Genomic DNA, 27,330 nt, shown 5'->3' with positions numbered 1-27,330 from the left:
AGAGAAAATGACTATGAAAATTGCATAAGAACAACAAACACCTACTCCCTACCATCATCTTTCGGTTTCTCATTCACATACACATCGAAACACACAATATCACCCACACAGTTATGCAAAGCCTCGTAACACAATACTCGTGACTCACAGGCAGATGTTGGGTAACATTTTTTACTAAATATCTTAAATAACCGCAAGGTTTTGTGCAACAAGTGGTGAAAGTAGGCTTTAAAAAACCCTGAGGCTATGATGTGGTCCCACTGTTGCACCAGAGCGTAGTGAAGCCTGTAGTGTCAGCAGCACATGGCATGCAATCTTTTTTATCTCCTTTTTGCACATTGCATTCTGTATGCTGCATCCTTACTCTCCTAAAACAACCAAGCAATAAATGAAAAGCCGTTTCTGTGACACCCGGCTCTGTTTGGCTTCTCTCCAGTCAGCTGGCACAAAACTTTTTTGATAGACGGATGATCTGAATTGTGACTGGAGACATTTATCAACAACGGAAGGTCAACAGGTACCAAGGAGGGCCAACTTCATTTCTGCCGTCTCACACTGTCACTTTAATCCAGGTGAGAAGGCAAGCGGGATTTCTGCAGCACATACTAATGAGGGGAACTATTCATAGCTGCAGACTTTAACTAGAGCTGAAGCCTGAGGACAAATGAACTAAGCAACATGCACGCACATTTTCTAGGACCGGTAGGAAGGTTATTGACAGAAATTCGACATGCAGGGTGAGCTCAGGGTGAGTCTCATCATTCAGAATGTAGCAAATGATGCCGATTGCACAACCTGTGTGTGTCCGAGGCCATAAATAGCTGTTGCTTAACAGCAAACACTGACTGTAGTTAAAGAGTGTGACATGTTTTTTGTGTCTAATATTTGAAAAAAGCCAGTTCATGTATGAAATGTAAACAGGCGATCACATCCGTTTGTAATTTTAAAAATAGAAAAAAGAATAACACATTTATGCCATTTATGAATATCTACACTCAACCATTTTATTAGGTACACCTGTTAGAGTGCTTGTTAATGCAAATGTTCAAATAGAGCAATCACATGGCAGCAATTCCACTCATGCAGGCATGCAGACATAGTCAAGATGAGCTGCTGAAGTTCAAACTGAACATCAGAATGAGTAAGAAAGGTGATTTAAGGGACTTGGATGGTTGTTAGTTGTGGACAGGCTGGTCTGAGTATTTCACAAACTGCTGATCTGCTGGGATTTTCCTGCACAGCCATCTCTACAGTTTACAGAGAATGGCCTGAAATACTAAAATCATCCCGCGAGCAGCAGTTCAGCAGAAGAAAATGCATTGTTGATGCCAGATTCACCAAAAAAGCTGGGAGGCTGAGTAAATTATAATTCAAAACAGAATGCAATCTTTGACAGTCGCATACCCATATTTTATTTATAATAGAACATAAAAGACAAATTAAATATTTGAGCTTAGAAAATATAACATATTCAAGGGCAGCAACACGTCTCCAAAAAGTTGGGATGGAGCAACAAATGTCTGGAAAAGTAAATGGTGCTAAAAACGACAATCAGGTTAATTGGCGACAGGTCACTGACCTGCCTGTGTATAAAAAGAGAGGCAGAGTTTTTCAGAAGTAAGGATGGGCAGACGTTCACCACACTGCAAAGAATGATGTCTAAAAATTGTGGAACAAATTCAGAATGATGTAAATCCCATTATTAGTGCCTAATATCACTGAAAGAGTCTGAGAAACTTGAAAAATCTCTGTGCATAACGGGCAAAGCCTTTTAACTGCATTGACATGCATCGCTCCGTGGGCTCAGGAGGTTTTAGCTCAACATATGCTCCCAGCCAGATGACTTTCTCCTGCTTCTCTCCAGGGAAGGTTTTGTGTGTTTCAGCAAGACAACAACAGCACGGCTTCACAGTAGAAGAGTCTGCGTGCTGAACGTTTGCATCATCGCGAAACTAAAACTACAGCAAAGAAGACCCAGGACTGTGAAGCAGCAGGAATCTCCCATCAGACAAGAACGGGACAACATTGTTCTCCTGTTAGTCCAGCAGGTGGTCTCCTCAGTTCCCAGATGTTTGCACACAGTGGGAAACATGATGTCATCAAAATCAAAATTACCCAATTTCTTTAAATGGTCCGTTTTCTCACTTTAAACATTTGTTTCCTGTTTTTTCCCAAATAAAATGTCGATTAACGAGATGTGTGTTCGAATGTACGATTAATATGCTGTTATGAGCCATAACGTTCCAGTCATATATTTGCTGTCTGTTCATTTAGTGGCCACGTCTCTGTGCTAAAGAGCATTTTGAATATAAATTGGTTATTCCCTACTGGAATCGAGTGACTCTTCAAAGAGCTCTCTGTGAAGCATCTCCTGTCAGTCCAGAGGGGTTCGAGTTAAAAGCGCTTCGAGTTGTATTTCAGATGGATGACATGACTGACGTTTTAGACAGCTTGATCAATTTATAGACACATGCAGCCTTTTCTTTATCGTGTTTAAAAAGTTCACTTGTTTAAAGGGTTTTATCCCATTTACAACTACAGAGAGAAGCTTTTCTTGTGCTTACAAGCAGCCACACTGATAGGAGGACTGTACAAAGAGATTATGCGTCCAAAGCTTCTGAACATGTACTTTTTAAAAAACTATTACTGTCATGGTCCTGGGGCGGTGACCCAGCGCTTTGAGTCTATTATTATTATTTTCTAGTTTATTCTGATTTTGTATTAGTTCTTTGGGTTTGGTTGTCGTGTTTATTATCCCTACCTCTGTGCTCTGTTCGGGTTCCCGAGTTTTGTGTTGTAAAACAGTCTGTGTGTTTCCTGTTTTACTTTGTAGGTCAGTCTCGTTATGCCCATCACTTCCAGCTGTGTCCCCTCCTGTGTGCCGTTTCCTGGTTACCTGGTGTGTGTATTTATAGTATGTGTCGCGTCGTCTGTGTCTCTCTGTGAAGCTTCTGCATCATTTTGGTATGTCTCCGTGTCTCTCTGTTCCTCGCCTCGTGTCCTCTGTTTGTGTTAGTTTTCCCAGTTTAGGTTTATATTCAGTTCTGCCCTCACCTGGTTTTTCACTGTAAATAAATCTCCACCTGCATCTCCACTGCCATCTGCATCTTGGCTCCTCGTTCATTCCACCACACGACTGCTGCCCCAGCCGTGACAATGACTGCATATCAAGAATTGGTTGAGTATGTTTGTCAGACCTCGTTCAGCAGAAAGGTAAATGACAGCCATTAGGTTATGAATGATTTTCAGCAAAGCAGCAGCTCCACGCCCGTCCCTGTATCTCATCTTTAAACGAGCTCATCTCTGCTGATTGGGGAGACAAGGTGTGATGGCTGCTATGGAAACACTGCTGCCAATATATGGTGTGATATGTCTGGTTGCTTTGGTAACAGTGGCAGTCCTGATGATGTGCGGCGAAGAGAGGTGGGGATGTGAATCCGTTCAAATTAGTAACTCCTTCCTATAAACAGTCAAAGTTTCAGCACAGCTCAGTAGACGGTGTGAGGAAAGAAGATGCTTTATGAATATGGGTGGATATTTTTTAGCACCTGTCGCGCTCCGGCTCAGCGACACTCTGCTTCACTTCTACACAGCTACAGGTTTACACAGGTGTCGGTGACAACTGTGCCAGCTTTCCTAACACTCATCGGGTTTGAATATGCATGAAAAAAACTGCTTTGCTTTTCCAACTTTCTAACACCCACAGTCACTCTTTGGGAAAGTGTCGGAAATTGTGCACTGAGGCCTGGTTGACTGAACCAGAAGAATTTATTTACTAACGGACATTAATGACACCTTGGGGACTCAGCCAATCCCAGGTGATCCCAGCCCATATCAGCTGACACCTTAGCTGAAACTCATTAGTCTGACTAAAGCTGCTGCTGCCTCTGCAGGACACTTTGCAACCCACCATCCAAACCAGTTTCATATTTGTCACTGATGCCTGTGGAGGTCTTGCTGGTGCTCTAACTACTGTATACTTTCCACGTATAAGCAGAGATTATTTTGACTAATGTGGGGCCTAACTAAAATACACTAAACTAAATGTGGCTGAAGTCAGTGTTAACTCTTTAAGACCTACCATAGAACCAAGTCCGCCAGAGCCAGAGTAATTACTATGCACTTAATGTCTGCATTAAGTGCATAGTAATTACATAAATTGCAAAAAAGTGCAATAAACTACAAAAAAATTTAAAATCGTTTTGGTTTATTTAACATATATTTCTAGTTAGAGAAATTTAACAGGCTTATCCCTCAAAACTGTGAATACAAAAAAGTTGCACAAAATAGTTTCCCACCAAAGGAAATTAATTTTAAGTGTCTTCATAGTTATATTTTTGAAATACACCAATTTTCATATACTGCAGGAAAAACGAAAATAAATATTATAGTGCAAATTTGCAAAATAACAGCATATGCATCAAAATAAACTATTTCCAGCAGTGCAATATGAGTCCTAAGCATCCCAGAAACGACACAGAAAGTCATAAAGTCAAACATAACTTTTAAAAACACCAGTATAGGCTCATGAGGCCCCGATGGTAAAAAACTACATTTCCTCAAAATGACGTCACTTCCGGTTTCGGGCAGGACATGGCGGACATGCAATGGTTCACGCTGATGGACATAGGAAGTGTTATGAACAGCTGATTGGATCTGCAAAGCGTGTTTCTGGAATATTATGTTTTTGTTGCTGCAAGCGCTTTTTATGCAGCTTTTGCAAAGCTATATGTGGAAGGAAACCGTGACCAAGGACAAGCTGATGGCATAAGATGTAAGTACAACTCCTCAGGTTTCATATGCAGAAAAAAATATTGCGCTAGCTTACGTGATTGCAGTGCTACCGGGCTTTAAAGGGTTAATTATAAAAGGGAACCTTTACATTTTACTAGAGTGAAAAGAATCTGGGAATTACTTTTCCTGGATGTCTGCAAGAAATTTGCTCCTAACAGGAGTCTGAAAATGTTGGGGAGAGTTTGTGCAAATGTGTTTTTATCTTTCAATAGCTGAAAGTGAGACAAAAGCAGAGGCAGATTAAGGATGCCTTGTAGTGAAATGCAGCATTTGGACCCCAGTTTAAAACTACCTTAAACATTTCAATGGTCTCTGTAGAGAAAACAGGCAACTGTTTAGGTTTTTAACTTCAAATAAGAAGTAACAAGTAAATACCATTGATGGTGATCTTGGCTGACCACTTGGAAGTGCCATCCAGCACACTCTGCTTAATGTTCTTCATGTTCTGGGTGTGGACCATCTTGGAGACGTTGAACACTTTACGGATCTCCTCAAAGATCTCTGGCTTGTTCCTCTCGCGGATTTTCATCCGGTCTTTCATGGCCATGATGATGTGCTGCGTCCGGTCCTCTGCCCCGGTCTTGGAGCTCTTCTCGGCCGCTCCTGAAGGCGATGCAGCAAGTTCACAGGAAGCAATAATAAATATGACAATTCAGCTGTCAGGTAGTTTAATAACTTTACTTACTTTGCAGGCAGTCAGCGTTTAGCAGCTCTTGGCATTTCTCATGCACTTTGACCCCACACTCTGCACAGCGCATTCCCTGCCGGGCGATGCCCCACAGCAGACCCTCGCACTCGTAGCAGTAAGTGGGTGTGGTGGCGGTCCACACTTCAAAATTGTGCGGCGTGGTGCAGGAGATGGGGTAGATGAGAGCCTGCAGGGTCTTCTTGTATACGTGGTTTTTCTGTTGGAGGAAAAAAGAGAGAGAGAGGAAGCGATAAAGAGAACGTGCGTCTGAAAGAAGCATAAAAGCGAGGAGTAGGACTGGTTTTTTAAAACATTTTCCAAAGAAAGTAAACGGAGGGAGCAGACAACAGCTTAGAGACTGATACGGCGCAAATAGGCGAGGATGCAAAACAAGGCAAGACAGAGGACGACGAGGTCAGTGACAGAAATGCACAAAAGACTATTCGCACTTAGTAATACATAATTATATAAAAGTATATATTAGCTAGTTGTGTTCACTGTAGTCTGATTTAAGTAAGGTCTGCAGAAGTAATTCAGGAAAGCTGTCAAAATTAACCACAGCGTAATTTTAAGGAAGTATCATTTAAAATTACAGCGAGCTTTGATTATGTACAGCAATTAATTTGATTGAAATTCTACGACTTTTCTCTGACGAACTAAATTCTGATGTTGTAGGAGGAGTGTGGGAGGAGGTGAACAATCTACACAAGACCAGAGGACACCTTGACAAGAAGCCCAGTTTGATTTGGTGAATTTTGTATCGAGGGCAAGTGAGTCATTATTATTGTTAATGCTCTCTTTATTCTTTTCTTTATAATTATCATGGTAGAGATGCTGGTGTGGTGGAGTTACTAATAGAAATGACTGTTTTGTATCAATACTTTCACTTTTATTGATCTGACCTTTTGATTTCACTTTGTGCTTTTCTGTGATTTTATCACCTCTGATTTCCATTTGTCGGCGACTGTTTTTGCCACAGGATGAACCTTTAGGCTTTCTGAATTGGTGAGAAACAAACTTGGAATCGGAATCCAACGAAATAAAGAGTCCGCAACACAATTCATGAAGGTTTATATATTATAGGAAAAAAGGTGAGAGGCCATCAATACGGTTCAGCCCACCAACACAACCTGTGGCCTTAAAACTAAAGTCACTCAGTTATAAGGCGAGCCGGTATTTATTGCACGGTCTATTTTTAGCATTGCACTTGAGCTGCACAAGTCTTCTACACTGTAGGACTCTAGTAAACTGCGTTTCATCCAAATAAGAGGTTCTTAATTTTTCATGTGTAATTATACTCTGAAAAGAAAATCCCAACCTTTGAAACTCCTCCTGTCCTCTGCTGTATCATTTTCTGCCAAATCCAGTGTCCTACTTTATGCACTTTAATTATTAATGCTTCTTCTGATATATAATGTAATCACCATCATGACTTGGCACAGCGAGGCATGGAAAAGAATTGCAGAATGAACTATAATAAACAAACATGAAGTCTGCCCCTGCCTCCATTAAAACATGAAGCTGTCTGAAGTTGACTCAGCAAAATCCAGAGCCTACAGTATATTGGATCTCCAACAAACAGATTAACAATATGGCTGCAGGATAATGACAGCAGGAAAACAGTTGGAGGGAAAAAAGTGCAAAAAAGTGTGAGAAAGTGTGTGTGACTGTTTGTAAAAATAAGTTGAGGTCTGCGTGAGTCCCTATTAGCTGGCATCGAGGTGACAAGTCTCCCTGTAGGTAACTCACACCTTTATTGTGTGTGTGTGTGTGTGTGTGTGTGTGTGTGTGTGTGTGTGTGTGTGTGTGTGTGTGTGTGTGTGTGTGTGTGTGTACGGCATATGCACTTGGCCACTCACAAGCTCTTCGTCTTTCAGGGAGGTCCGTGTGGCCAGTGTGTGGGCGAGTCCAGCTTTCCTGGACTGTAGCATAGACTAGAAATGAGAGAGAAAACAGAAATCAGGACTTCACAGCCACGGAGAAACACGCAAACAAACACGTTTAAAAGACAAAGACAAAGAAAACTTTCAGCTTTAAAATTCAGGAAATCAATAGTTTGTGTGATGTTGGGCTTTTCTTTGAAAGCAGTGAAAGCTCAGCATCACAAGAACAACACACGCTTTTGTTCTCCTTTTGTCTTTGAGGCACACTTTCTGAAACACACTACTCTCACGTATTGTCTCCTTGAGGACGAACCCTCACGCACGCTCGCACTGCTACAGTTGTGAGGCTCTTTGTAATGTACGATTAGCAGGAATCTTTCAAATTTGCTCGGCAGGTTTGTCAAGACTGAAGGCAGAGTTTTCAGTGGCACAAAGGTGGTTATGTTTTACCTTCTGAGATGATCAGATAATATTCACTATGAATATCACGTATGTCATATATGAGGCGGAGTACCCGGAGGGAACCCACGCTTCCTCCCACCGTCCAAAGACATGCAGCTTATGGGGATAGGTTAATTGGATAATCTAAATTGCCACTAGGTGTGAATGTGTGAATGAATGTGAGTGCGAATGGTTGTCTGTCTCTGTGTGTTGGCCCTGTGACAGACTGGCGACCTGTCCAGGGTGTACCCCGCCTCTCGCCCTATGACAGCTGGGATAGGCTCCAGCGCCCCCCGCGACCCTGAAAAGGAGAAGCTGAAGCGAATGGATGGATGGATCATATATGAGGCTGTTAAGTCATAAGTTAGGTTAATTCAGGAGGGCATGGAGTAACTGCCCACAGATTTACATTTTATGATTAAGTGTTTATGGAGGTGCTGAAAACCATTAAGTGTACAAAAAAGATACAAAAATAACAAATGCAGATAGGATCATGTGAGCTGTTGCTCTGCCGGTATCATCACCACACAGTGATGCTCCTTCACAATACAGCGAATCTGCGAAACATTGTTAGATAATTGTCGACACTGCAAAATCTTACTATGAACCCTGAAATGATACAACTATACGTATTTATTCACTGTATTGTGTTCATTACTATTGGCTTACCCTGCTTTTTTACTTTTTTTTGTATTTCTTGGTCACCACAATTTGCTTATCTTCACTAACCTGACCTTTTGGTAAGTTTTGGTTAAAAAAAACAAACAAACACATAACAACAAGTTTTGCAGTTGGTCTTCAGGTTTTTGTTACACATCTGGAATTTCAGCAAATTGAGCAAAAATATAAAAAATAAGATCAAGTTTAAATTTTAGGCCTCTGTTGTGCAGCTGTAAGAAATAAAAAGAAGCACTAAAGATGCTCTGAGAGAAACATCATATATTAACTTCTCTCGTGTCTCAGTTGGAAATGTTATCGTCATCCTTCACATCTCTCTATGACCTGTTCTTGGCTGGAGTAGGCGGCACTCGATTATTTAAATCATGTGTCAAACACGGAGCCTTAAGCTGAAAGCTTTGTGCAAGAAAACGATGCTAATATCATTACTGGATTTTGATGAGTCTGCTAACACAAAGGAAGCCCGGTTATGTTGAGCTTGCTTTGTGCTCCGCCCCTCTCTGCATCATTTTCACTCTCAGCATTTCAACATTTATTGAAGTTGTTCTCCTTGCTTCCAGTCTTTGTGCTGAGCTAAGTTAATTTTCTGCTTCTTGTTGGTTTACATTTAATGTGAAACTACAAGAAAGTTATTGACTAAAAAGGAAGTAAATAAAGAGAACACAGGTTAGAAACCACTAAAGCTGAAAAGTGTTTCCATTTCTCATTTGTGTGACGCACCTGAGAATATTCTTCAAATACATGCACAGATTTCTTAATCCTACAGTGACTCCTCTCACAGCAGCTTGCTGTCAGTTATCATCATGTTAAACTGATCAAAGTCATTTATTTGCAGAATGAGTCATTACGAAACTCTTCACTTGAAGAAGCAGTATTTTGATTGAGTGCAATGAAGAGTTTTCTGGTTGTTAGTTGCCTGTATTTAGTTTAGCTTCCTTCATTGGAAATTAGTGAGAGGGAAATCAGATCACAGACACCGAGAGATACTTATTACTCTCTTTTTGTGACATCAAGGGCTAAAATTAATTAATTTACGACGTCAAAAATGGCCCATTATATGGAGTGAGGGCTTTTTGGAGTATAGATTGTATGTATATACACATTCAAGGTCTTAAACATCTATATCAATAAACCAAACTTTCACTGGTTCTGTCTAACCTAACAAAGGTAATTACGTATCGTAGCTTTAATATTAGCCTGGCATTGGATCACACTGAGCCCTGAATTTGTGCTCATATGAGTGGAATGAGCTGTTTCACATACGTGTCACATTCACTGAAACCAGGAGAACCATCAGTATGATCAGTTTATAATCATGCATGTGAGATAGATATAAGACCTTTTGCTTAGTCACGGTTTTTCTGATGATTAATCACATGCCAGTGCCACAACCTCCTGTTATTTTTCAACTAGTTTGTTGTGTTTGTGTGTACTTATCAGTGAAGTGAGGTTATCGAATTCTCTGAACAGTCATTGCGAACCCTCTTAAAACACCATCGTCTTTCCTGTTAGAGCTAACTGTTCAATAATTTGCTGTAATGGTCAGTTCTCTGACATAAGCCTCTCTGGCTGAAGTGCATCAGCCTGAAAGGTATTACCAAGCATGCTTAAAGAATTAAACCCTCTCCAGCCGTGACTCACTGGAAAATTTGTCTTTTCTTTCTAAATGCTCAGCTTCTCCTAATCCATTCTGACAGCTAAGCTCATAGAAGTGGATACGATACCACTGGACAGGTAGACAGCCCAAGGTGAAATATCTTTAAAGTGCCAAAAAGAGGTCAGTCGATGCTGGAAAACATAAAAACATGTCCGTGGTCCAGTAGCACAGACTGGAAGCTCCTGTCTGTGAGCAGGGAAGGTTAAAAGAGTATCTAGAATTTATATCTTCATATCTTTTGTAGAAGGATGTCCTAGCAACAGGATGCAACGCAATTATTTTATTCTACGCCAGGGGTGGGCAACTCCAGGCCTCGAGGTTCCGGTGTCCTGCAGGTTTTAAATATGCCCTTGATGCAACACAGCTGATTTAAAGGCTAAATTACCTGATCAACATGTCCTGAAGTTCTCCAGAGGCCTGGTAATGAACTATTCATTTGATTCAGGTGTGTTGACCCAGGGTGAGATCTAAAACCTGCAGGACACCGGCCCTCGAGGCCTGGAGTTCCCCACCCCTGTCCTAAGCAAACCTAGCCCTAATCTAAATGGAAAGAGATCCATAACTTTAATTTCAATAACACCAGGGTATAAAAAACAGGACTGGCCATCAAATGTTATTAAAAAAACAAAACACTTTAAAGGTTTTATGAATTTTTAAAGTTATATTTGTCATGGTGCTGTGTGGCAGGCAGGATGAAGGGCCCAATTGCAGGACTCGGAAACAGAAAGTTAAACTTAGGGCGTAGCTAACGCTACATAAAAATTAACTTAACAAAAGCTAACTATAATGTCAAACACAAAAACTAGAAACTAAACTGTACACTGGAGACTAAACTGGGAAACACGAGCTAGGGAATTCTCGGAACACGAAGGGAGCAAACACAGCACGGAGGGAGTGTAGGTTAACAACGCCACAACGACCAGGAGAAGACTGAGGACTAAAACACACATCGGAGAACTCAGAGAACGGGAAACAGGAGGGAAACACAGCTGCAACTAATTAGGCAGGACGTGACAAGAGAAGGAAAAGTAAACACGCTAACAATGCACATGAGACTATCAAAGTAAAAGCGGAAATACGGCACGCTGCAGCTCAGTCCACATAACATCACAATCAGCCAGAACCAGAAGTCTCTCTGCTGTAAGTGTGATTTGCATTGTAAAAATAGCAGCAATTTTGTAATTATCTTATTTCTATTTATCTGAAACTTTTACTCTTTACAGGTAACATGACAAACCACTGTCTGTTCATACTTTTACTCTTCTTTCCGAGTTTCTGCAGTTTCATCCTCAAACTACTTTAGCTCCATCTGAAAAGTTTCTTGTTCATCTGTGGGCATCATCTCCTGTCTGGGTCACTTACTCTTTATGATTTATGAATTGACAAAGCTTGATGAAGTTAGATGAGCTTGTTCAAGAATCTTTATATCCCTTCAAACCTGATCTGTCACATCAGCCATTGAAAGAGTGACCTTCACCCTGGAGCATCACTTTAAATCAAAGGAGACGAGTTTCTTTAATCAAACAAGTCTCAGGGACTGAATATTCACAGCTGCAGTCAATGGATCTACGTCTGAGCCTCTCCAAAGTACTCAGCTGAAGACTGAGGGGAGAAAGCCACTACTTACCTTAACATTTATTAGCGTTTTTGTAGAGTAGTGGATGTGTTATGTAAAAAAAAATGGAGCGGTTTAATTGAAAACACAAATCCCCCTCAAAAAAAGGCCAATTTGAAAATATTCACACAAAGTTTTGTCAGCTTATTTTTAAATAAACGGATTTATATTTGACTCGTATGTGCTGCATGTGTGTGCATGCTCACACTGAATGTATGAAAACCCACAAAAGAAAAACTCGCACTGAGCAGATCAAAATGCTTCGCTACAAAGCAGACTATGAAACAAAGCGCCTCAAACAAATAATAAAGTACAGCAGCTGAAATCTCTGGTCTTTTACTCACCATAGCCTGAGGGCCGACAAAGGCAGGGAGACATGTGCAAAGAAAGAAAACAAGAAGAAAGAAAAGGTTAGAGACAAAACAAACAGGTTCCCCTCTGAGAGGACCAGCAGCTTTTACCCTGAAACCAACAATTCAATGCTTGCAAACAAACTACTACCCAGCGATCGCTGCTGTACAGTGCTATTTCAAGCATGTACCTGCAAATTATCAATCTTTAAGAATCAAATCAGGTGATTGTAGTATGTACAACTCTTGCATCAGTTTTTTTTAATTGCCACTTTAGAAACTGAAGGCCTTTAATCGGTCATTACAGCTGAAATCCATAAGTAAAGTTATGGCAAAACATCTCGTGCACCACAGTTACAAAGAGAAACAAAAACTATGCACTAGACAAAACAGCAACATGGAAAATCCCCGTAATACATATTTGTGCAATGGGTACATGAAAAAAAACAAGCAAATGAGAGCTACGGTTGCTTTGGTGACCATCGTTAGGCCAACAGTGTGTACTCCACCAAAGCTCAGCATTGAAGCTCATGAATCTGAAAGGGGGACTATTATGCTCTTATTTATTTTCTGACTTGTATGTTTTGGTACTGCACAGGTTAGTAAACCCTGTGAACGGATTCAGCTTTTTTGACCTTACACCATAACTTTGAGACGCACTTTTGGCTGTGAGCACAGAAGCCCCACCCTTCCTTTGCTGATCCTCTGCTGCTCAAACCTTTAGTTTATGGTAGCAGCCAATAAGAAGAAAGTTAGCTTAAAAGGGGAGGAGCTTAAACAGGAAATGAACATACTAAGTCCCCTATGATCTATACTGCCTTAGCTTTATTTCGGATATTTATCAGCAGTTTCTTTAACCCAAACGTTTCAACTGAGTGATCAGGAATGGAAGCTGCAGATATTCATTTATTTCACACTGCTGTTTTGGTGCATACGGTAAAAATACTGTTAACTAACCAATAATAAAACCTCCCGTTCTTAAAATTCATAGACTTAATTGATATGTCGACCCACCTTTTGCTTCAACAGTTTTAACTCTCCTGGGAAGGCATCTCTCAAGGATTAGGAGTGTTTATGGGAATTTTAGGCCAAACTCCCAGAAGCACATTTGAAAGGTCAGACACTGATGTTGGATTAGAAGGCCTGGCTTGCAGTCAAAGGTGTTCTACTGGGCTTAGGTCAGGACTCCATGCAGACCAGTCAAGTTCTTCCACCCCACAATCTCTCATCCATGTCTTTATGGACCTTGCTTTGCGCACTGGTGCACAGTCATGTTGGAACAGGAAGGGTCCATCCCCAAACCGTTCCCAATATGTTGAGAGCATGAAATTGTCCAAAATGAAAGAGTTCCTTTCACTGGAACTAAAGGGTGGAAAACAGCCCCACACCATAATCCCCTCTCCACCAAACTTTACACTCGGCACAATGAGTTGCTGTGATCCCAGTCACTTTCACTTTGTCATAATACCCCAAACAGCTGACTGTGGAATATTTAACAGATTGGAAATTTCACTACATTGCTGGAATTCCCTGAGCTCCTGGGAGCGACTCACTCTTTATCTTATACACCTGTGGCCGTGGAAGTGATTGCATCACCTGAATTCAATGATTTGGATGGGTCAGTGAAGACGTTTGAGAATATAGTTATATAGCTAGACCTTCACTTTGCCAATAATTAGAAATGCAAAATAATTTTAGATCAAATATGAAACTCATGCTAGCTGGGAAAACTTAATTAAGCGAGTTGTTCATTATTCACAGCAGTGACACTTGACTCCATCATTGTAGTTAAATGATAAACCTGTTTTATTGCTCTCATGTGGGAGATTGTTTAGCTCGCTTAGTCACGATTGACTGACATTTTCAAACTGGTACATCTGCATATTCAAATACAAGTCAGTATGAAAGGTGGCTGTCTTTAATTTCAATTAGCTGATCAAGTTTAGGGTCAGAAAGGGTCAACATTAAAATGTCACAAGGAAAATGATCGAGTGTTTGCTTACCAGCTCACTAACGAGGGGAATGGGCCTTCTCTTGCGGAGATCTGGCATGCTGTCAATGCCAAACGGTGTGTTCCCCCTGTACACAACAATCGAATGTGGAAATGTATTAATCAGTTTTTAAATAAGGAACATCCAGAGTACAGCATACCTTCAGTTCACGGCCTTAGTCGTTTGCAGATTTTTCCTTAGAGCCTAACTACCCACAAAAACCACAAATATCCACAAATTTGTAGCTTGTGATGGCGAAATACCCCTGTGCTCAGAGGCGGAGATTTGTAAGTAGCCAATCTGAGGGCGTTCTATATCTCTGCTGATTGCATCTCCAGCATTCTCGTATCATAGCAGTCTTCTTAAAGCCCAAATTTAGGGTTTAAACCATAATAACAGGAATTTATATGCATTTTATGACCACACCCAAAATTCACAGTTTTTCACTATTCACGGGTGCTCTAGCAACGTGACACCTGCAAATTTCTAGGGTCGACTGTATCATACTAACTCGCTTGAACGAACGAACACACACACACACATCAGAAGACCTTTACTGACCCTGGCTTGGCCCACGGGTGCTTGCTGAGGTCACCATCTTGATCTCGGCTCTGAAAAAGAATGTCACAGGTCAGGCGTTCAGCTACTGGGTCTGGCTTTACTGGATTCATAACAGTGGTGCATGCACATGCACAAGCATGAGCTATAGAAGAAAGTGAAAAGGAAATAACAAGACAGAAGCACAGGGACTCAAATGTGTTGGTTGAGTTTCAGTACCGCATGCCAAACAGGACTCTGCGATCAACTGAATTGTCGTCATGCATATATGAGCCTCATTAATGTGGTTTCCCCTTGTACAGTAAACACAAATAACATGTGCTCCCAGAAAACACAAACCAAATATTTACCATGTTTTTGTTTTTTCTTCTAACAGGTATTAAAGGAAATACCACAGTGACTAACACGTTTCAATCTTTTATGTCCTAATCAGTGCGGGCATTATTGCATATACATAACTACATATAACTGAACATCTAAGTGATATAAATGCAAAAGGAAAATTAAATATAGACACAAGCATGATGGAAATGTATAAGTACAACAGAAATATAATTATAGAAAGAACAGTTTCTTTAGAAATACTGCGTTTATAATTTTAATGGGGGAGAAACCACAAAATAAGTAACCTGATCTCCATCTTGACTTCCATCTGTAACACAGCACAGAAGAAAAAAGAAAAACAAATGGAAAACAGTCACAGACTAGTTTGTGAAATAACATGCCACACCCTGGATTATTCATTTTGTTGTTAATTCCTGAGTAATGCTAAAAGCAGCACAGTTGCTGAGCTATCAGATAGATGAGGTCTGAGGTCATAAATGTTTCATTAACATGTATAATTTATCATGAAAATGACTCCTAATATTTCGCTTCTCCTTCCTCTTTAATGTGACGCTAGCTTTCCAAGGAGATAATTAATGTTTTCTAATTCAGCAAATGGCCACTGCCTTAGAGGAGTAAGGGACTCTTGAGTGGCAGGTGATACATTACTCTCAAAGGACAAGAAAAGTGTAGCGCCAGCAGAAAACGTTTGGTACGGTAAATACCCAACGGAACCGTTTGGTACTGGGGCTTATTCATAACCTCTGGGTGAGGGTATTTATAGAGGACACCGGTGGTTAAGCTTTCATCAACGAAAACGATGCACTGCAGCCAGGACAGATCAAAGAGTTTCAGTAACGGGAAGAGGCTTTGATGACAGGAAGCTGGGAAGGAAAAGTTTTCCTGTTTGTTCTTCTAGAAACACTTGTGTTGACAAAAAAGTTAAATGATGACTCAGTTACCATTTATAGACATCTGAATGAATTAAAATACCCATTCTCCTTTACTGAGAAGATGAAGTGTGTTCATATCGCTCTTCATTTGAAACATTTTAATGGTTCATCTACTCTAATCACAAAAAAAGCAAAAAAAAAAACCCAAATTAAAACGTGCATTAATCAGATATTCTTATCCAGTCCTGACTCAAAGAGTTAAATTAACTGAATCAGTTTGATCAATTAAATTCTATGTTTTTGCTAAATTCTTCGTTAACACAACACATCTCAGAGTGGAATGCAGCTTAATAAATCCAATATTCTCCGGTCAATGACCGATACTGGCTGTTGCCCTGAAACATTACCGGCAGTGATACTGAAAAAGTTGTACAACCAAATAAAATGCATACAATAAAACAACAGATGAGCCCAACATTAAATGTCATGTAATGACTACCTTGCTCAAACTCATCCTGAGAGAAGGTGGACACACTGGCAAGGCTGCGCCTGGTCTCTCTCTTCTCACGAAGAATCTGCTGAAAGCTCCTCAGACACTTTAGCCTGCGCTCATCCATCTGGCTGATCTCTGTGGATAGCTCTGCTGCTTCTCCTTCTGGTTTGTCCTCGGAAACTATAGGGGCGTCCATGCTAGTTTGTTGTGGTAGTGGGACATCAGTTTGCCCTTGCCCTTCCACGGCTGCAGGTTCGTCAGCCAAAACCGAGGCCGACAATGAATCCGCAGTGGTACATTGCGAAAGCTGAGCTTCTTTAAGGCTCACATCTGCAAGAGTTTCTGCATGTTTTTCTGTAAGGCCATCAGGTTGAGGCAGTTTTGCAGCACTACTGCAAATCATGTCAGGGCAGACTGGGAGTTCCTCAGGACACGGTGGGACAATGTCAGAAAAGGGGTGTTGGTAAGTTTCCGTAGACTCCAATGTAAGGCTGTTGATGGCTTCTTTAAGCATAGGCTCCACATAGAAAGTATCTAATATATCTACAGTGCTGGTTATGCTTTCCCTAAAAGCAATATCATCACCACCAACCACATCACCTTTTTGGGTTATATCAGATGTTTGAACCAATTGTGTCTGATAGCAAAAAGGTTTTGAAGGCAACTGAGTTGTAGGCAGCTCTGAAGGCATTGATATTTCAAAGTCTGTTTCTTCTTCAGGATTCACAGCTCCAGGTGCTTCAAGTTTGCGCAACGCTCCCCGCAAGGCAGAGCTAAAATCAAGTACTGCTCTACCTATGCGTTTGACATTGAAACCCCCAGCTTGGGGATCTGCATTGCCAGGGTGAGAGAATTGATTTCCTAAGCTTTGGTTACTGGCGTCAGTCACGCAGGATGGCTCAGTCCACGTCATTGCTGTAGACTCGTCATATGCTAAATACGTTTCAACTTGACAAGTTGTTGTAAAGCTCAGATCAGCTGAATGCCTAAAGTCTGATTCCTCTGCTTCAGCATCATGCCCATCAACTGAGTGGTAACCAGAACTTTGCGGGTAGGACAAATCAGCAGCACATTCATATGCTACAGTGGAGTTTTCACTGGGATCTGCCGATCCATGAATCCCAGACTGGTTCTGAGGCCGCCTCCTTCGCGGCTGCCATTCCTCTCTGCTAGAACTGCTGGCAGGTGAGTTGTAATGCTTTCCAGAGTGTATAGAGAGATGTTCTGAGCTTGCATTAGAACACTGCCCAGATGTACCATATCCCGTCGCACCACTGTATTGTTCCCAGCTCCCAGCTCCTTCACAGCAAAGAGGGCTCACACCTTCATGCTCCCTTATGTAAGCTGTTTCCCTATGCCACACGGATTCCATAGGTCCACTGTGTGTTGGTACAGCATTAGTCCAATGTTCCTCCCCATCACGAGTCCTCTCTTGCTTTCTTCCATGACTAGATGATGGTCTTTCTATGTCTGATTCAGATTTGGAACTATGACCAGAAGACAAAGAGCTGGTGCTCAGGCAGTCTTGACCATCCTGCCTGTCAAGGTAGCCAAAGCTGAGTTTTCTTGCTATAGCGCCTACTGGGATATCAGAGCTATGCTCAGAGGTATCCTCTGGTTCCTCTGGTTCCTCTAGTTCCCGATGATCCACTGATTCAGCGATTGGGGAAACTGTTGAGTCTTCTGGCTGGGATAGCAGTAATTCTCTATGTATGCTATGGCGCTCATTGCATGCTTGAGGGAAACAATTTGACTCTGACTTTGGCACTGCACTACCTAAACTGCCATAAGCACTCGCAGGCCTCCTGCGGCAGGATGGACCATCTTTGCACCCTACCCCTGACCAAGTACCTGCATGGGCTCCAGGCTTGTTGCTAGAACGAATGCCCTCAATCTCCAACAGAACAGCATCTACACACGATGATACTTCCTCAACTGACCCTCGAACTGAGGTCAGGTAATCCCTGAGGTCGGAGATTTCCTCCTGGATCTTGTTGATCCCCCTCAGCTCTTTTAGAATGTGCTCGATGATGGCACTTGACTCCTCCTCTTTATCTTCATCCTCTTCTAGCAGTGTACCAGGGAGAGGTCTGTTAAAATTGTAGTCAACACAGTCACCAGTAGAATAAGGTCTCTTTGGCCGAATACGGGGTGAGGCAAAATTCCTTCCTGCTGTTGATACGAACTTCTTGCCATTCACGTCTGGACCAACCGGAGCATAGTGTAGGGGTGGCCGTAATTGCTCCGGAGCATCCCGAAGTCCTTCTTCGAAGGAGATTCGTTTAATATTTGCTGGTGATCTACATCTTTTATGCTGCAAAGTGCAGGGTATTCTTATACACCCCTCTCTGTTCAGTTCCACCTCTCCTACACATGGTGGCCCAGATGCTACACCATGCGTTTTAGTGTTTGAAACTGTGGGGGAATATGCTTCTGCCCTTGGGCTAACCTTTGGGTATATGCTCCTGCGCTCCTTTCTGCTCTCATGTGTTTCTCTCGCCTCGTCTTCCTCAATACCTGAATAATAGAGGTGGGAATCTGGGACATGGTGGTCTGCAGATCCTTGCAATAAACGATGTATTTTGCCCCGAATAACTAGTGCTACCCTTGGGTTTGGAGCCCTCTTCTTAGGTGGGTGAACTTTTGACTTTGCGCCTCCTTTAGGGGAAACACCTGCTCCATGTTGTCCATTGAAACGATTCTTGGAGAACATATTCTAAAGAGAGCAGTCTGTCCTTATCTAGTTCCCCACATTGTCAGTAGGAGATGTGTATATATGATGTATCATAGTTCATTAATAAAGCCTGTCAGAAGCTTATCCAGCCCAGCCACTCAAAGTCAGTGGCCCATGGCTAAAATGGGAAGACAAAAAATAAAATGTGTAAAAATTAAAAATACTCTGTCATCATTAGATAAGCAAAGATGTCACAAGTTAATCAACCTGTACTCTTTAAAAAAAGGAGCATGCACACTAATTCATGCACAAAAAAGCAATGCTCTGTTCCCAACACATTTCCTCTCCTTGCTCTCCACGAGCCTTAAAACTTGTCCTCGCTGTACTGGAACGATGAGGTTAAATCAACCCTTCAGAAAACAATTGTTATGTCAGAACAGCCTGACCGGGTCAGATCAATCTGAAACACAAATTTCCAGCTCTGAACATCAGAAACTAATTACATTTGCTATTTATCAAACATTTATATGTTCAAATTAATACGATTAATTTGATTATTTATTTCGTAAATGTTAAATTACAAGAATATCTGAAAAATGAGAATGGCATGATGGCAATTAGGAAAGATTATGACGTAGTGCTGTAAGTTCCAGCTCATTTAAAATCCTTCCAGCTTCAAGCACTTGCACCAAATATAATAACGAAATGGTTACTATTTAAAATCGCAAAGCTCCTGGAACAGACAGACCACGTTGTTGCAATGCAATGTATGATAACTGCTCTTTCCTAATCCACTGCATTCACTACAACTTGACATTACTCAGTGACTGACGACTAAAGGAGAATGTCAAAACACAGCTTGTGTCTTTCAAAGACGCACATTCAGCAGCAGACTGACATATGTTGTAAAATTAACAAAGCCTTCTGTTCAATATTCAGGTAACTCAAAAAGTACATTTCAAAATAATGGACAAAGTTGTTCGACCTCTGAGATTTCTACATGTTTAATCTTTTTCAGTTGTTGGTGAGAAAATATTGAACAGAAGAGGACTGAACAGCATTGGGACTCTTTGGTTTGTGGCTTTGTATAAAGATTTTGGCCTATCACCCTCAAACTACAGACTTAATCAGATTCACTGACTGTCCTACAGGGAGCACTTCACACTGATCGCAATTACAGCAAATGAAAGTGTCAACTGCAAAAATCACATATGAACCCAGTTCCACTACATCAACAAACACACTCACGTGGATATAAAAAGATGAGCCATTGTTTAAAAGCTTTCAAAATGGAAGCTTGTGCTTTTTTTTCCTTATAATTGATCAAATCCTAAATGCTGAAATCTAAAAATGAATATCATTATTCATGAAAACAGACCAAGCACATGATGGTTGTTGCTTTTACACGTGATGAATGTTACAGACAGGCTATATAGGATTACAGGGTAATTACTTGATATTTCAAAAAGGGGAAACTATAAGTCAGCCAGCTAACAGGAAAAATGAAGATTTATTTTAGAAGCTTTAACGCAATCTAAATGTTCTTTTGACCGTTTTAGAGATAATCCTTAATATCTTTTTATTGCAGAACCAACAATGAATTCTTATGAATAAACTTCTAACAAGGACGAAAGAGCACATGAACACAAGTGCCCAATAAAAACATATTATTGTTTAGGCAGTATGAAAATTCCTATAATGACAGAGGAAGCATTAAAGCCTAATTAAAGGTCATTAGAGAAGGATAAATGAGGACAGACATGGAAAATTTCAGATTCAGTAAAAGTGCCTCTCTCACAGCAGAGACACCCTGTTTTCTGCAGCTTGATTTAGAAACTGACACAACTGACTGACACTCATTCTTAGGTTGGGCTTTGCTGAGCTTACAAAAAGCTGGGAATATTCTCAAATGAGCACCACACTAAAATAACAAAACCAAACAAAATGAGAAAGTCCAGTAAAAACCGGTCTTTTTTGCCATGGTTTAAATAAATATATAGATTGATGAACTTTTGCTGAGTATACCACATTATCATAAACAGTTAATTTGCTATTTTATTTAAACATTTAATCAATTAATCCCTCCACCTCTTAGAAAACAGTGACAACTATCCATCACAAATTGACGGGTCCTGTTTTGGTCTACCAACAATCCATACGGCCATACTCTTACGCAAGTGAAAGAAAAGCACCAACAAACAGGATAACAAACTGCATGAACTACCTAATTACTCCATTATACTATATAATTAGAACAATAAATATTAGCTACTCACAAACAGCTTTTTTGAAACTTGTACATGAATTATTCTTTGTTTTGATGTTTACTCCTCTGTAAACATTTTATTTACACGATGACAATGAGGAATAAAGTCAGTGACAACCTTTACTAAAACACTATGGCCATTTTCAGAGTGAAAAATCAAGCAAACAGATCTTATTAAACCAATGTGAAAACACCGAGCACTGTTTCAGGCATGATTATAAAAGCTAGACCCTGAGATTTGTCCTGGCTGTAGAAAATATCTGCTACCGCTGAGCTCAGACAAACCCAGAAGAATCAGAACAGAACAATTGTTTCCCCTTAATCCTGCATGTCACCGAGCTTAGGTCTACTAAAAGAAACATAGACAAATAAACAAAGATGAAGGATTCCTAATGTCTTTTAAATATACAGAAGAAGCTCTGACAGCTATGCTATGCACACTCAGTTTTAAAAACGGGGAAGAATAGAGGAAAACACATAGCAACCAAAACATAAATCATTCCCCTGGCAGTGTTTCCTTAATCTGCTTTTTACAAAACACAGACAGAACCATCTTGTTATTTTGTAACATTTCTGTAACGTATCATAGTTTTTAAGGCCAAGCCTTACTTTGCTTGAAAAAACAAACGTGTAGTGTCGTGGGGACTTGAAGGATTGGCAAATATGTAATCCACAAGGAAATATTTGAGTCTGTGATTTGAAAAAAAAAATAAGAGAGAGAAAGAAGCTCCTACAACTCCAAATAAGACTTTTCAGTAAAAGGCACCTGTTCTTCAAGCTTAAAATGACAATGTTTGCACAACGAATTGGAGACGACAAAGAAAATGTTTTGTGCAACTCCAATTAAACAATTATACATTGTTTTCATGAACTCATTTTGTAACCTGGATCATTTTTGGATGGATTTCTGTAACAGTAACTTTTGTTGCCATTTGAATTTAATTCAAATGCCAAAAAAAGCATCTGATATGTGCTCTAACTAGCTTCTTCTCCTTGGCGACAGCAGCTGAGACTCACGAATATATCACTAAGAAGGCAGAAAAAGAATATAAAGTTCAAATAATTAAACATTTCTATGGCAGAATCACTGTTTTCACACTGGTTGTTTCTTTTCCCCCCCTGGAGCCTGGAGGAGAGCAGCTGGCTGATGGCAGGTTAGAAAGTCCCATCATCCCCATCCAGCCATACTGATTAGTGAGCTGCAGGGAGGATGGGAGGAAGCTCTGGGCATGTCAAGACTCCAAGTTTTGGTTTTCTTTGGGGTGACTCATTCATTCTCAAAGCCCTTATTATCAAAAGCTACCATTTGGATATAATTACAAAGATCCTTTATATAATTTCGTTTATTTTCCTTGCGACATCTTCCTGCTAATCCTTACTTCTGTCTTTCTATTGGCTATGCTCCTCTTGCTTTTTGCTCAGTGTCATTTCACATTGGACTCGACCCAAAGGAGAAACTCACGCTTGAGCCAAGGGGGAGATTTTCTGAGTGTCTGCTTCAGTGCCAGCAAATGACAAGGATTACTTTGGAGATTTACCTGTTCCTGTCTGCTGAATGATCCTGCAGCATCCATTCATGTCACAGCACAAGTGGAAGAATGAGATGTCAAATTCCAAAATATTTATTTTTACCTTGCTGCAATGACCACTTAAAAATATTAAATATATTTAAATGTAGTATAAATACTTGTATTAGCAATTTACAACAAAACTAATCTATTATTATTCCTTTAATGATCCAGGACAGGCAGAAACAGCAGCTGATAATGGTAAATGCATTATGACATCTCAGACTTGCCAATATTCTAGTGTGTTTCTGCTCCAGAGTAGAATCTTGTTACCTTGCTGTCACTTCCAAGTGCATTTCAGTTTTATGATTTGATGCATTTGGGAGTAAAACTGGGGTAAAATAAAAACTGAAAAAAGAGGAACAAAGTTTGGAGCAAGTTGTGATTTGGCTTCCAAGAGAATTGGCCTTCTTCCTTAAATCTTTTAGGACTGTAGCGTGTCCACAGGCCGTGGTCAGCGCAGCCATCTAAGGACAGCACAGAGGTTTGGTAACAGCTACCGATGAAGGGTTCTGGGTTTCCATGTTGGATTTAGTGGGTCAATGTCTACAGACAAAAGGGAATTTGCAAACAAAAGTTGTGAACATACTGTAAGCACAAGCTTAATTGGACAAAGATTTAGTTACATAGTTGCTTCTTAACTAAAGTATGATTTAACAATTCTAAGCTATTCACCCATCTTACCAACAAAATAGGCCATGTGTCCTTTCTGATGCCACAGCCTAAAGTTTATTAGTAAAAGGGAGGCCTATTAGAGCTGCTGGAATCAAAATGGAAAGATTTGACATACATTGCATCTCGGCTGGCTTCCAAATAATTGGACGCCAGTGTAGCGATGCAAAGACAGGTGAAAGCTGGTGACTTTGGAGATATTTATTGCGCCAGTAAACAGAGTATTACAGGAGTCACAATCTGAACTAATGAGTACAAGAGTGATACCTCACCGAGTCAGGGAACCAAACTAAAGAAAAAATGTCTTATAATTAGAGCAGCTACATTTAGCTACTTGTAGGAGATGTGAACAATCACAAGCACACAAAGTCATTTTCTGACTAATGTGTTTTTATTGCAAATATATCAGCACAAAAAGTTTACTTTATCTTTATCAGCCCTTTTTAAAAAAAAAATCCTTGAAAAACATGCAACCTGCCTTGCTAAATGGTGGGAAATATGTGCGATATATTAAAGGCCTCGATTACCAGCAATGAACTTATGCTGAGCAAACCATGATTAACAAGCAAGGGGAAAAATGCAAAAGATACTTGTCTTTTGGACTAAGGGGTGCTCTCAGCCCAGGTGCATCATCTGTAAGGAGAGGTTTGGTAATGCTAATATGGTGCCACAAACTAAAGGACTTGGAAAGCAACTTTCCCTTATGATGACAACTTGGCCTCCTCAGGAGCCCTGGATCCAAACCAGAGGCTGCAGGAACATTAGTTGGATTGTCTGAAAGTATCTGACAAGACGATGTGCGAGTGGAGTGGTGACACTCTTGCATAAATGATTTCAAGTGTCTGTGAGTAGATGCTGTAAAAGCTGTCAGAAGTCCAAAGAAAAGAAGAACTGATATCAGCTATGTTGCAAAAATGTGAATACAGATGTGCGTTGTGGATCTGGATTTGAGTTTGGCTTATCCTCAGCCTAAACATCTAGAAAACCACTGATTTATTCCATATTATTGAACACTAAAATACATTGGCTGCACTTTGACAATGACAGTGTCAAGTGGATTGCTTTTTTTCACTTCATCTTATCTGCATCGACACATAACAGCCAGCTAGGCTTTTGAGCAGACAGATGTTGAATGGTGAATTTATAAACTTGAACGATTGTTCTGCCAGGAGTCTGATTGAGCTCATCTGTTTAGACAAAGCCTTTTGGTAATGGCTTTCTCCTCGGCTGGTCCAAAGGCCTGGTAAAAGCTCCACAGCATGCTTCCTATTCAGAGGCTGTAAACTTATTGATCAGCATTTTAAATTCTCCTCCGTAACCAGGCAAACAAAACCTGCCTTCTGCCAATATCACACACAGGCTATCAATCAAGGCCGGCTTCAGTAGCCAACATACTGCAGGTTTCCATGACACCGGGCATCAAGTTACAAGCTACACAGGATAACCAATCAGAGGTAATGAAAGAGGAGGGTTTATGAAGGAAAACACAAAAGAGGCATGCAGTTTCTATTAATGTAAAATACAAGGACTTCATCCATGAACCAACCATCCACACAAGAGACCAGCAAACAGCACAACGCTTCCCACAGTCAGCTAAAAACACGACCTCTGACTGTTACAGAATTACCAAGTCATGTGATTCAAACCGTTTTTCTTTGATGTTGTTTCTGAGTTAAGGGTTCCTACTTTCATTTCTTTGTTGCTGTAGTTTCTTTTGCGTTTTAAGAGTATTTAGTGTTCAGGTTCCTTCTGTGTTTGACGGTTTTCGTCCCTCCATCTCGTCTCTTGTTAGGACCTCTCCCTCTGCCTCTGTGTCTGCTACAAGTCTGTATCCTGATTTTTTATTTATTTATTTTTAGCTGTGCATCATCTCATTTCACCTGTATCTCGGTTCTCCCATTTCTTGTTCCCAGTGAGCTCTAAGTCCCGTCTTCCCCTTGCCCTTTGTTAATGTGTCTGTTTGTGTTCCCTTGTGTGCAGCTCTGTTTGTCCCAGTTTTTCCTGGATTTATTTCCTGCCTCATGCGTTTCTTACATTTTGTTCACCTGATGGATTTTATTATTATTATTTCTAGACTTTTGTATTGCCTGTTCATTCTTTGTCTATCTTGGAGTCCAGCATTTGGCTCCTCACTCTAAATATTGTGACCCTGATGTTGGAGACTAATATTGGAACATAATAATCATTTTAGTATAGATTTGATTTAATCTCATCTAGTGAGCCTGCTCAAGGCTCTTCTTGGCCCCACAGTGACTAACAAAGAGCAGCTATGATTAACATTTTTATTGTTGTGCCAGAAACTTGCTGTTTTAGTAAAGATGAAGAAGAAGTAAAAAGAAAATGGAAATGCTAAAACAGCTAAAACAACAAATTAATCTCACTGCATTCAAACACCTCACTAAACTACTATGGACATCCTTCTGCTTATCTACAGGGAAAGAACAGGTACAGTATACCCAGGAAAGTATATAAATAAGGCTGATTAGTAACAATCGTTAGTGTGTGTCTGTGTGAAAGAAGTGTATGCTCACAAGCATCTTTAACGTGTCAGTGTGTGTCTAATGAGCCTGCTATTCTGTTCGGGACAAAGACTGCCTGACAGAAAATAAATACCACTACTAGGAGGGGGCATGAATCCTGTGAAAAGAATGACAACCAGATGAATAGTGGCAAGCTGGCTGAGAAAGAGAGACCGTTAAAAGAGAAAGCACCGAGAAGAAAAGTGCGATAACAGCTGTTTCCAAAGAGTGACAAAGTAGACGGCAATGACAGGAGCAATTTTAGGCAGTAAATAGATGGAGTTAGTATAAGGGGGAAATAATAGCTTAAAGACAATATGCTCATGGAATATGATTTGAAATAGAATTGAAATAAAGAAAAAGCTCTACAGTAAAGGGCAGTGATCTGCTGTAGTCTAAGGGTCCTCCTTTCTTCTCAGTTGTTAAGTCTTTGAGGCCAACCCCAAACTTATTTCATTTCAAGTGGGACTGAAAAAGGTCTGAGATCAAAACCAGTTCAACTCAAGTTTAGGATTATTTGAGTTTCTTTCTTTATAGTCCAGCGATCAGCCAAATTACAACAAGAACAAAGCGAGCGTAAAAACGAAGAAAAGTCATTCTTAATCTAAGACGTTGCTTTGAGCTAAATGCTAACATCCTGCTACATGACATGCTGATTCTTAGCAGTCTCTGCATGCCCACAATCACAGTTTCACATACGAAACATTTCACTGTGTACATGAAGTAAGCCTGCAACAGACTGACGACCTGTCTAGGTTGTTCCCCGCCTCTCGTGCTGTGACAGCAGGGATAGACTCCAGCACCCCCTCGACACTGACTCGAGTAAACAGAAGAAGATGGATGGATGGAAGTGAAGAAAGCTGATTTGAAACCGGTGAACACTAGTGAATATGGATACGCCGTGCAGCAAAAAAATAAAATAAAATAAAATCTATACCAAACTATCTGACAGGTGTCAGAACATTTCTTTAAAACCAAAAATGTCAGACTGATGGAAGATAACAGAAAACTCAGAGGGCTGCCAGCGAATAAGGTTCATCCTCTGAGAACCATGAATTTAACATCAGTGTTGTTTTTGTCTGCATCTTCTTTTTATGTGTTGCAATCGCTTTTAGTCCAGTTCTGGAATAAACTACAGCAGATTTATTATATCTCATTTATTATTATGAGACTCTTAAGGAACAGTTTTTAATCTTTTAACATCCAACAACTGGCATCACTTCCTTTTTTTGCTATTTGACATCCCCATATGGAAAAACAGCTGGA

General features: G+C 40.4%; 1 protein-coding gene across 1 annotated transcript in view; it reads right to left on the bottom strand.

Moving 5' to 3' along the window:
* Positions 1 to 27,330, bottom strand: part of LOC102299138 — a 178,958-nt gene that overhangs the window by 56,456 nt on the left and 95,172 nt on the right. The window contains exons 13-18 of the mRNA XM_042220112.1: positions 14,659 to 14,708; positions 14,110 to 14,185; positions 12,101 to 12,106; positions 7,342 to 7,416; positions 5,480 to 5,699; positions 5,170 to 5,397 (exon numbers count right to left, since the gene is read on the bottom strand). Of these exons, the coding sequence (XP_042076046.1) occupies positions 5,170 to 5,397; positions 5,480 to 5,699; positions 7,342 to 7,416; positions 12,101 to 12,106; positions 14,110 to 14,185; positions 14,659 to 14,708 (655 nt within the window). The remainder of the gene's footprint in view (positions 1 to 5,169; positions 5,398 to 5,479; positions 5,700 to 7,341; positions 7,417 to 12,100; positions 12,107 to 14,109; positions 14,186 to 14,658; positions 14,709 to 27,330) is intronic.

Source organism: Haplochromis burtoni, unplaced genomic scaffold (genome assembly GCF_018398535.1).
Source record: "Haplochromis burtoni strain Fernald_Lab_line unplaced genomic scaffold, NCSU_Asbu1 Contig_43, whole genome shotgun sequence".
In the NCBI taxonomy this organism is placed as follows: Eukaryota; Metazoa; Chordata; class Actinopteri; order Cichliformes; family Cichlidae; genus Haplochromis; species Haplochromis burtoni.
This window is presented reverse-complemented; position numbering and strand designations above follow the sequence as displayed.